Source organism: Diadema antillarum, unplaced genomic scaffold (genome assembly GCF_040938485.1).
Source record: "Diadema antillarum isolate AM-2024a unplaced genomic scaffold, OU_Dant_1.0 seq00001738_RagTag, whole genome shotgun sequence".
NCBI lineage: Eukaryota > Metazoa > Echinodermata > Echinoidea > Diadematoida > Diadematidae > Diadema > Diadema antillarum.
In genome coordinates this window covers 106,330-118,623 of record NW_027272422.1, presented here as the reverse complement: position 1 = coordinate 118,623, position 12,294 = coordinate 106,330, and the positions used below count along the sequence as shown (strand labels likewise).

At 37.8% G+C, this 12,294-nt stretch overlaps 1 protein-coding gene across 1 annotated transcript; it reads left to right on the top strand.

The window, feature by feature from the left end:
• The first annotated feature begins 184 nt into the window (after window positions 1–184).
• Window positions 185–11,807, top strand: LOC139711947 (uncharacterized). Its single transcript, XM_071623797.1, has 8 exons — window positions 185–188; window positions 631–739; window positions 1,124–1,195; window positions 1,804–1,879; window positions 2,479–2,555; window positions 10,454–10,538; window positions 10,929–11,000; window positions 11,658–11,807. Exons 1-8 carry the CDS (start codon window positions 185–187, stop codon window positions 11,805–11,807), a joined length of 645 nt encoding a protein of 214 aa, XP_071479898.1.
• The last annotated feature ends 487 nt before the right edge of the window (window positions 11,808–12,294 follow it).

Genomic DNA, 12,294 nt, shown 5'->3' with positions numbered 1-12,294 from the left:
AATATTTAGATAGGTTAGGAGAGTCCATTTGATTTGAGTTATACATCATATTAAAGCTTAAAGTCTGCTCTTTCAGAACATGGTCTTAACTAAAAATTCATGTCTGGCGACTTTTTGTTTGTTTTGAGGTGCATGGTCACATATTAAAATTTCTTGGAAAATTGCTATTTATATAAGGAGTGAAATGGGTATATCCACAGTAACAGCAAAATGTGACAGTTTGGTCAGTCCAAGTAACATACGGTCACCACCAATTCCAGAAATGGCTTAATTGTTCAAAAGAATCTTAGGGCTGTTCTTCTCTTTTCTAATCAATATCAGGCCATTCACTATAAACATTTATTATTTGACCTTCATATGTTTATACAGAGATGTCAGTCCAGCCTAATGTGCACCCACAAATTTTTCGTTTTGGCAAAAATTCTAAGAGATTACTTGTTTTTGGCAAAGTTATCAGTGTTCTAAAAGATCATGTTACATGGGGGGGGGGGGGGGGTAATGCTCAAAGGAAGAAGAAAATAACCAGACATCTCTGAAATGGCCTATTCACTGTGGAAATACCCAAATGTACTAGAGTTTACTAATGAGTGGATGATGTGTTTCCTTTCACCATCTCATCTCTGAGTACAGATGACTCATTCAAGGAGCGGAGTGTGTCTGCCAAGACATATTCTCACTGGAAACCTATCTCAAAGACATCCCAGGCACTCTTCATTCAGACCATAGATAGTGCCATTATGTGAGTTCAATTTCCCAAGCATAATAAGATGATAGATCAATAAGGTAGTAAGTGTAAATCATTTGCATACTTGCTGAAAATATCACCCTTTTCACTTTTCAATTGTAATTTGTGAAATAAGATAACTTCTTGTACAGACTGGCTACTATGAATGTTTCAGGAAGAAACAAAGAGAGCAGGGAATTACAAGGATTTCTGAGACTACTAGTATTTACATCTACCCCAATTCGCTGGCATGATACATTCCATTATCAGCTTACTGAGAATCACATGGTATGGCTGGTTAGGTGTCAATTCTTAGGCTGACAGAGAACTGATAATAAGTGTATTTGTAGTTTTTGTGTAACCATGTCAATATTTTTGTGCTTCTATTTTGTTTTGCAGTTCTGTGCTGTCCAGTACAAGCTCTGTTGTTTATACCAATATTCAAGATGTCCTAGACCGTTTGAAACACAGGTAAATATGAGTAGAAAGAAGTCATCTGTGAAGGAACATGTACAAATGCAGTAACCAATCCGAAAGTTTGATGATGGCTTGTGAGTACCACACAAACATTTTTGTTTTTCAAATGTATGTCTGTAGTAGATATGGTTCATCATCTGTTTAAAAGGAGGTCACTTTGAATTAATGTCTGTGTTAACTGGAAAAAAAAAAGATCTGTAGGTATGAGATAAGTCTAGTAGTAGTACACTTGTATTGGCGAAAAAAGGGGGCAGGGTAGGAAAACATTTTAACTTTACCCTATCAAATTTATACAGACCTGAATTGATTAACAACTATAGTAACTTTCTATCAATATCTATATGTACAAGTGTTTAGAGTTGATGATGGACAGTCATCAGTCCTGTCAATGTTAAGAGTTTGATTTGTGTAATTACTGCAGGCAGAAAAACAGAAATTTACAGTAAATCTTAGTGCATTTTACTCAGCAGGGAAATATTGGTGAAAGCAAGGTGTTGCTAACCTGGGTGTGAAGTTTGGGCATTGTTACTGCTATTACAAGAATGTCTATAAGATTTCTTTCTTATTTTTTTTTTTATTTTTTTTTTTTTGTTGATAAAAAGAACTCTGGAAAAGTCTCGTAATGTGAGAGCACCCACCACAAAGCGTCCAAAGTCTGGTACCCTTGAAGCGGCTTTGGTAAGTAATTTGCATGTAATGCAAATTGTAATCTGTTAAAGCATGCACTGAATACCAAAGTGTGAACTAGAGCAATTCAGTTGACATGCATTTGACTAGGATGCCACTGCTTCCCAATCCATCACTGTATGCTAGAATTTGATGAGGTTCGTCGATCTTGATCACTATGGATTGACTTTTAACATTCTTTGCACAAAGGAAATATTTCCTGTTAATTTCAATCTGTTACACCAAATAATGTTATTGTTGATTTATTTCTACCATTTATTTTTCCCAGCAGCTGGTTTATTCTGCAATTTTATTTATAAAGAATTGGGGTAAAAGTTCAACTTGAAGTAACCTGCAAAAAACAAACAAACAACCCCCCCCCCAAAAAAAAACAACAACAAAAAAACAAAAAAACAGATCAAAACATAAACTAAATGGTGGCTTCCTGTGTTAGTATTTTCCTTTATTTGACTGAAAACATATTTGTGCTCCCCCTTTCCAGGTATTGTGTCTGTAAAATGAGCAAAGGTTGTATCTTGTCTTGATATTGTGCCCACAAACTGAAAGGAGCAGCATTGTTCCTCTTTCCTCCTTGTCTCTAAATAACACAGCAAAAGTTGGAAAGAGATGCCTTGGAAGCAGCCAGGCAGGAAGAGCAACTTTCAGAGATGGTTGAAAATGTAACAAGGTGAAGTTTCTCAAATTTATATCAAAGTATGGGTTCCTTTGTGTTGAGGCATTCTGGCAGATTTCAACTTCAAATACTGTAAAAGTGGAAATTTTCGCACAGTCAGAAACCAGCACAAAAATAAAAGGATGTGAATATTTTTTGAATGTCATACAGTGTATGTTCCATTAGTAAACATCTTGTTCTGCAAAATCAAAAGTTAGCGAAATTCATCTTACCCAACAGAGCACGAAAAATTACTCGCATGAAAATAACCACTTTTACAGTAAATGTTGAATGAGCAAACCTGTAATTGTATCCCCTGGTGACCTGTACTAGTTGTATCCCCCGAACAGAGTTCGGAGGATACTATGGATTTGGCCTTGTTATGCCGCGTCCGCGTTCGCTGCAGAGATTTTCTTGTGAGCGCTCTGCTGGCTGCAGTTCTTCTTCGATCATCTTCAAATTTGGCATGAAGGTGTATTATGGTAAGACGAAGAAGGCTACAGTTTTTGGTGATGGTGCCCTCGCTTGTTCCGTCTTTATACATGAAAAGGTAAATTTAACAGGGTCTGCTTGTGTGTGCGACGCTGGCCTTGTTTCTTGACCGATTTTTTTCAAATTTGGTATGTAAATGTATCATAGTCAAATATATACACCTATACCTATTGATAATGCTGCCCTCACTGTTCCACCTTTTACAGGGTCAAAGGTCACCCCAGTCATGTCAAAATTTGCAGAAGTGCTTATTTATGCAATAACTTGATTGTTACTCAACAGATTTTATTCAGACTTGCTAAGGAGATGTATGGGTGGTCATTCTACATGAAGGACACAACAGTTTGTGATGACGGTGCCCTCAGTGTTCCGACTTGGATGCCAATGTACATTTCTTGTGTGTGCTCTATCAGCCACATTTCTCATCAAATTTTCTTTCAATTTGGCAAAAAGGTGCATTATAGTGAAATGAAGATGCCTACATTGTTTTTGGTGGTGGCGCCCTCGCTTGTTCCATCTTTATACATGAAAAGGTGAATTTAACAGGGTCTGCTTGTGTGTGCGACGCTGGCCTTGTTTCTGGACCGATTTTTTTTATGCCTCCGTCATGGAGTGTGCAGCGACTTCAAAATTGGGCAGCCGATTAGTGTTTCAGGTTTCTAGGGACTACCCATCTCAGCCACTTCTGAAGTCATTGCACTGGCTTCCTTTGAAGCAACGGATAATTTTCAAATTAGTTTTGTTTGTTTATAAAATCCTTAACGATCAAGCTCCGAAATATCTAGACGCCTGTTTGACTTTATATACACCTACTAGAAATTTGAGGTCATCTAGTGATCCGCTTTGTCTCACGTACTCTGTTACTCGCACCTTAGCCGGTGATAGGACATTTACTGTGTCTGCTTCAAAGCACTGGAACAATTTACCACTTACCGTTAGACAGTCTCCATCAGTCAGTGTGTTCAAAAAAGCCTTGAAATAGTCTGGGTGCCAGAGGCTGAACCTTGTTTTACCGTCCACCCAATGTTTTTTGATGGTTTTACCCTATTTCGGGGGTGCTGAATCCGAATCTGGATGATGCAACTCTTGCATCCTTGAGGATTTTGAGATATTCAAGATGGCCGCCAAAATGGCCGCCCGAACTGGAAATTCCCACGTATTTCCTTCTAAATGGTGATAGATTGAAAACAATTGATGGCTTTACCCTATTTCGAGGGTGCTGAATCCGAATCTGGATGATGCAACTCTTGCATCCTTGAGGGTTTTGAGATATTCAAGATGGCCGCCAAAATGGCCGCCAAAACCGAAAATTCCCACGTACTTCCTTCTGAATGGTGTGAAATTGAAAATAATTGATAATTCTATCCTATTTGGAAGGTGCTGAATCCGAATATGGATGTTGCAACTCATGCATCCATGAAGTTTTTGAGATATTCAATATGGCCGCCAAAATGGCCGCCAATTAAAACCGGAAATTCCCACGTATTTCCTTCTAAATGGTGAGATATGGAAAACAATTGATGGTTTTGCCCTATTTCGAGGGTGCTGAATCCGAATCTGGATGACGCAACTCTTGCATCCATGAAGTTTTTGAGATATTCAAGATGGCCGCCAAAATGGCCGCCAATCAAAACCGGAATTTCCCACGTATTTCCTTCTAAATGGTGAGATAATTGATGGTTTTACCCTATTTCGAGGGTGCTGAATCCGAATCTGGATGATGCAACTCTTGCTTCCTTGAGGATTTTGAGATATTCAATATGGCCGCCAAAATGGCCGCCAAAGCCGAAAATTCCCTCGTATTTCCTTCTAAATGATGAGAAATTGAAAACAATTGATGGTTTTGCCCTATTTCGAGGGTGCTGAATAAGAATCTGGATGATGCAACTCCTGCATTGTTGAAGATTTTGAGATATTCAATATGGCCGCCAGAATGGCCACCCAAAACGGAAGTTCCCATATAGTGAAAGCCATTGGTGGTTTTTATCTTATTTTGAGTGTGCTGAATCCGAAGCTCAGGATACAACTCTTGCATCCTTAAGGGTTTTGAGATGATACAGATGGTCGCCAAGAATGACCGCCAAAAACGGAAATTCATATGTAGACCCCCTATTTCCTTCTAAATGGTGTAAACTATAAAACAGTTGGTGGTTTTACACTATTTTGAGTTTGCTGAATTTCTCTTGCTCAGCTCTTGCTTCCTTGAGGGTTTTGAGATAATAAAGATGGCCGCCAGAATGGCCCCTAAATGGCCGTTAAAAACGAAATTTTTCATGTAAGCCCTCTGTTACCTTTTAAATGATGTAAAATTGAAAACAATTGGCGGTTTTACTCTATTTCGAGGGTGCTGAATCCGAACCTGGTTGATGCAACTTTCGTATTCTTTTTAAGGGTTTTTGAGATGTCCAAGATGACCGCCAAAATAACTGTCAAAAATTGGAAAATTTTAGACCCTATTCAGCACCCTCGAAACTTGGTTGTTGAAATTCATCCATTCTTTAGGGTTTTTAGACGACCAAGATGACAGCCAAAGTAAGTGGCAGAATTCCAATGTTAATATATTCTTTCTTAATGGTAAAAATTTTGAAATAAATTGATGGTCTTACCCTATTTCGAGGGTGCTGAAGGTCTTTGAAGGTTTTGAGACATCTATAAATGTCCTGTATGAACGGAAACTCCTAAACATTTTCTTATACGTAAATGGTGAAGTATTGTGCTCTAACGCGAAGCGGGGGATTAAACCCATGTGCAGGGTGAAAAGCAATAATTCGTATTCTTAAATTCAACTCAGTTGAGCGAATTTGTCAAATCAGCCAAAAGTTATTGACATCCAAAATGACTGTCACAATGGTATATTGTAATATGCTGAGATATTCCGATATGTCTCAAACGGAACTTTAACAAGTACTGGAAAAAAAAAATAAAGTGATATTGACATCATACTGAAACGTACAACCACAAAGATACGCCTGAAATTATTTTATGCATTATTGTTATAAAATAATGATTGTGGTCGCCAATAATATGGCTCCACAGATTTGAAGTTAATCCTTTTCGGCTATCACTAGAGTAAAATTAAATTATGGCATGTTGGCATTTGGTGTTGAAACTTGTCTTGTATTCTGACGAGTCTCGCCTCGTATTCTTATGAAACTTGTCCCATATTCTGATTACGTCATTGGAAATGGTTGCATCCATGACCACTATAGTAGATATCTCAATTAGGGTAATTTCAAAAGCACTCTGCGCGATTATGATATTCGTAAGTACTGGATTATCGATTATTACCTTCCATGTTGTCGTTTGTTTTTTTATTCAATTTTTTTTTCGCGTTACCTGTGATATGACCGTCCCCTCTTGTGTGTTTGTAATATATATTATATACGTATACATATTATACATATACGCATATATAATGTTATATCATAATTGAAAAAAAAAATTGAAGCATAACTATAAAAATGTCCCACTCGTGTCTTCAACAATGTCATCAAGACCATCAATATAAACCAAATAACCAATTTGAGTGTTCATAGATGAAGAGATTAAAACTGCTCATGGATTAAGACAGGTAATATTGGGTAATTTCAGAACACTTCTCTACATCACTATCACAATATGATATGTTTTCCATATCTCACCATTAAGAAGGAAATACGTGGGAAATTCCGGTTTTATTTGGCGGCCATTTCGGCGGCCATCTTGAATATCTCAAAAACTTCATGGATGCAAGAGTTACATCATCCAGATTCGGATTCAGCACCCTCAAAATAGGGCAAAACCATCAATTGTTTTCCATATCTCACCATTTAGAAGGAAATACGTGGGAATTCCCGTTTTTAATTGGCGGCCATTTTGGCGGCCATCTTGATATCTCAAAAACTTCATGGATGCAAGAGTTGCATCATCCAGTTTCGGATTCAGCACCCTCGAAACAGAGTAAAACCATCAATTATTTTCAATTTCTCACCATTTAGAAGGAAATACGTGGGAATTTCCGGTTTTAATTGGCGCGGCCATTTTGGCGGCCATCTTGAATATCTCAAAAACTTCATGGATGCATGAGTTGCGTCATCCATATTCTAATTCAGCACCTTCCAAATAGGATAAAATTATCAATTATTTTCAATTTCACACCATTTAGAAGGAAATACGTGGGAATTTTCGGTTTTGGCGGCCATTTTGGCGGCCATCTTGAATATCTCAAAACCCTCAAGGATGCAAGAGTTGCATCATCCAGATTTGGATTCAGCACCCTCGAAATAGGGTAAACCATCAATTGTTTTCAATCTATCACCATTTAGAAGGAAATACGTGGGAATTTCCAGTTCGGGCGGCCATTTTGGCGGCCATCTTGAATATCTCAAAACCCTCAAGGATGCAAGAGTTGCATCATCCAGATTCGGATTCAGCACCCCCGAAATAGGGTAAAACCATCAAAAAACATTGGGTGGACGGTAAAACAAGGTAGGCCCAAAAAGTGGCTTTGGCACCCAGACTGAAAACACATCTTTTCAGTAGCAACTAGTTTAGTTCGTAGCTGTAACATTTATCTAATTATACATACTGTCATACATGTTTTGAATTGATTGTAAACGCTTTGGGCCTTGTGGGAAAAGCGCACTATAAATAATAGTAATAATAATAATAAAGTATCGCCGGAGGCATTATGTTTTCGGGGTGTCCGTCCGTTCGTCCGTCCGTCCGTCCGTCCGTCCGTGCTAACGAGAGTATGCTTGTGTGGCTAGGAGAACAATAGTGCACAATAGATGGCCTTTGTTCCGTCAGGCTTGTGTGGCTAAAATTTTTGCTTGTGTGTCTATTTTAACAAAGGGGAGAACAAAGGGGTAGACACACAAGTATATCACCGTAAGGTTGTCCGTCCTTCCGTCCGTCCTTCCGTCCGTAATCAATTTTGTGGACAGCATATCTAAAAAGCCGTTAGAGGTATCCTAATGAAACTTGGCATGTATATGTATGAATGGGCGAAGTTGTGCCTGTCAACTTTTGGGCGCACATACTCAAGATCAAAGGTCAAAAGGTCAAGGTCAAATGCTCAAAATTTCACTATTTCTCCTATACCTGTGCAATGCCTGGAGGTATTTTCGTGAAACTTGGTGTATACATCAACTACCAAATAAAGATTCCCTAGAGAGAGCTTTGAGTCATGAAGTCAAAGGTTAAGGGTCAAAGGTCAAGTGAAAATGTTAAAATTTCACTTTTTTCTCCATATCTCACAAATATTTCAAGGTATTTTCATGGAACTTAGTATATCTGCATGTACTGACTGGCAGTGATGTAGGGAATTTAGGGGTCATGGGTCAAAGGTCAGGGTGTGAAAGGTCAAGGTCAACTCATCAAAATGTCATTATTTCTCTCTTATCTATGCAATGCCTGCACGATTTTTTCTTGAAACTTAGTGTATGCATATATTAACCAATACAGATTCTCTTGGAAGTTTCTTGCCTAAAGGTCAAAGGTCAAAAGGTCAAAAGTCAAGTGAAAGTCCTAAATTTCCTAAATCTTCTTTAAACTTATAAAAGGGTCAAAAGTTGGGTACACATCCTTAAATCCCCAAATACCTGCACTCTTAGACAGTATAGCCATTCATCCATATAAATCTAGTACGAGGATAGTGAACACTCAATGCATTTGTGACGAACCTGTCATTTTAATATTTTGCCTGTTGTGTGAAGCTGTCATCGCACATTGTCAAGACATTGTGCTATAGACCTATTCAAAGAACCATGCATTATGGCGGAGGCATACCAGTCGCCATAGCAACATTTCTGGTTTCAAATTTGGTATGTAAATGTATCATAGTCAAATCTATACACCTACACCTATTGATAATGCTGCCCTCACTGTTCCACCTTTTACAGGGTCAAAGGTCACCCTGATCATGTCAAAATTTGCAAAAATGCATGCTTGTTATTATTATTTATTATTATTTATTTCGCTTTCATTCACAAATATTTCGGCAATAACTTGATTGTTACTGGATTTTACTCGGACTTGCAAAAGAGGTGTATGGGTGGTCATTCTACATGAAGGACAAAACAGTTTGTGATGATGGCGCCCTCAGTGTTCTGACTTGGAGGCCATGTCACATTTCGTGTATATGCTGTATAAGCCACATTTCTTGTCGGGTTTTATTCAAACTTGCTATGGAGGTTTATGGGGAGTTATTCTAGGTAACAAAAGTTTTCATTGCCAGCACTCTCATTGTTCAAACTTTTATAGGATGAAATGTCATATTCCTTGTATGTGCTATATATACTAGCCTCATTTCTCTTCGGATTTTATTGTATCCTGCAACAGTTGCCATATTATACAACATTCTGGCCTAAAAAGTAATCCAGATGGGGTATGGGAGATGGGTTCGGGGGATACATGTGCTCGATTGCGAGTGCTCTAATTTTGGTTAAGCTTTTCCCAATGTTCTGCCTTTATCAGGTCATTTCTTGTGTGTGCTCTACCATCCATATTTCATGATGGATTTGTTTTGTTTTTCCAAATTTCTTATGGACCGGCATCATGGTGAAATTTAGGCCCCTATTTCTGGTAATGCTGCTCCCAGTGTTCCAGCTTTTTTAGGGTCACTGGTCACATTTTGGTGGGTGTCTTGTGTGTGCCATACAGGTGGTGGTTTTGATGAATATTGCTGAAATTTTGCACTAGGGTGTGTGGTGGTTAAATCTAGACTTCTGGTGTTTTTGATGATGCTTCCCACAGTATTCTGTCTTTTATGGGGTCAAAGATCATATGTACTTTGCTGACTTGAGTACAATCTATTGGCCACACCTTCTGACAGTTTGTTTTTTCTTTGGTATGCAGGTTCAGCATGGTATGATCTTAAGCCCTATACCCGGTAGTTTTATGATGCGGGGAATACACTTCCCTTGCATAGCAACGAAATGTATATTTCTATATTATTTTTCTGCCATCATTATTATCATCATTTGATTTGTGAAGAAATGTAGTATGTTATATATGTATATATGTATATATATATATATATATATATATATGTATATATATATATATTAATTCAATTCCTGTGCCTACTAGTGGCACCAGAGGCAATTTGTTTCATGTTTGTCTATTTCTAAGTGTATGTGTGTAATTGAATTTCTGTCGCAAGTAGATTATTGAATAAGTTGGTGTACTATGTAGGATTGTTTAAAAGTTGATTGATATGATAATTGGATCATGATGTAGTAGACGTTCTCTCAATTCACTATCTAAGATTTCACAGTTCACATAATCACTCAACATATATACATTTACAACAACAACAAAACTAGCCAAAAAGACAAAAGGAGGAAAGAGAGAGAGATAGAGAAAAATTCCCTGCATTGCCAGAGTGAAGCTGATAGTCTTCCAAACAGGCTGACATTTCTGTTTGCTTTCCCAATCAGGATTGTGCAGGAGAAAGAGGAACTCATTGAGAAACTAGAGAAGGACATCCGTGATGCCACTCCAAAAGAAGGCGAGATGACAGAGGTGATTCATGCTTCTGCAGTGTAAATTTGTTGTTTCTCTGAACATCAACTTCTTTTTAATCAATCATGTCATAAACATAAACTGCAATGATTTATTGAGATACTGGTAGTCTGTAGTTCGACATGTCAGAAGGTTCCTAGAAAGATGTTTTAAGACATTGATCAGACTCTGTGCAAAGATAAATTGTGACAGAAAAAATAAATCAACTTCTGTTTTGAGGCTTGCTGGCTTCCATTTAAAATTCAAGGAAAACTTGAAGGAACATTGTCTTGAGATTAACTTTGTGACAGAAACGATACAAAGGACATCAGCTGTTCATGAATTGATTGTTTTATCTCACATTTTCTTCTCAAACTAAGCTGTATCTCTCACCTGTGTAACTGTTACTAGCTCCCTCCTCTACTCCAAGTCTGTGGCAACCCAAAACTTGGCATTCCACCACAAGTGAAGACAGATCATCAGGTACAGTTTGACTATTCCACCACTTTATTTACAATTTACAGACATTTGCCTTTGATGTATTAGTTCAGAGTCCTTTCCCAAGATGGGAAATGACCAGTCAAATTGATTACTGGTCTGTCTTTAGAAAAATCATTAGACCTACAATAGTACAATGATCTATTATCAATGATCACAACTGAAGTCTTTTACATCATTGTCAGAAGATTTCAAGTTGTCATATGAATGGCATTGCCCTGGGAAAGTTATGTACAAATTAAAAAAAAAATTTAGCTCGTTAATGATATTTTTTTCCAGATTTTAAAGCTGTATGTTTTGTAGGGCATTGGTCTTATTTGTACTCATTATGATAATATAAATTTATGCTCATGCAGTCATGGAATTACGGACATTCAGACTCCCTCAGCCGAGGACTCAAATGAGCCTTTTTGTGATCACTTTTCATTTGTTATCTGTCATTTGCCCATTCTTAATAAACCCCTTTTTTCTCAGCCTTAAACATCCTTAATTATTTTGGATAACAATTAATGCTATCTCACATTCTGTCATGCTGTTTTGTTTTGTTTTTTCTCTCTCTTTCTTTCATTTTCTTTCTCTCTCTCTCTCTCTCTCTCTCTCTCTCTCTCTCTCTCTCTCTCTGTCTCTGTCTATGATACACAGCTCACATCAAAACCAATTCCAGAGGTCAACAAACTTACAGCCAGCCTGGATGAACGTGAAGGCATGATTTCTGTCAGGGAATACATCTCAAAGCTCTCAGACTTTGTCTCCACGCTTGTGGCAGAGGAATCAGAAGGACTGAAAGATTGACTACTTTAAGACCTTACACAAACTGAAGCCATGTATTGATAGGGACTCTCAGCACACCCCATACCCCACCTCTGGTTCTCACTTTCTTTTTATGCCTTCATCCCAAGTGGGTGCTAGAGGCATCATGTTTTTAGGTTGTCTGTCTATCCATCCCAGATCTTATCATTACAAGGCAAGATAAACTGTTCAATAGAGTCTTTTGTTGTAAGCTGGGCCAAGTATGCTACAAATTCCTGAGAAATTTCTGTAGGTCAAAGATCATTGTCACTAAACTCTTGCTAAAAAGTCTAAATTTTCGGCTGTAAATTCAGTTGGGAAAGTTCCTAACCAATGACCAAACATGATTTAATACGAAGAATAGAAATGAATAATTGCTGGAAATGACAAGGCTAAAAGGTATAAGGCACACTTTTTGTAAACTTGCAAATGTCTCTTTCTTGGCCATAGCTACCCAAAATGTCTAATTGTACTGTTATTTGTTGTAATG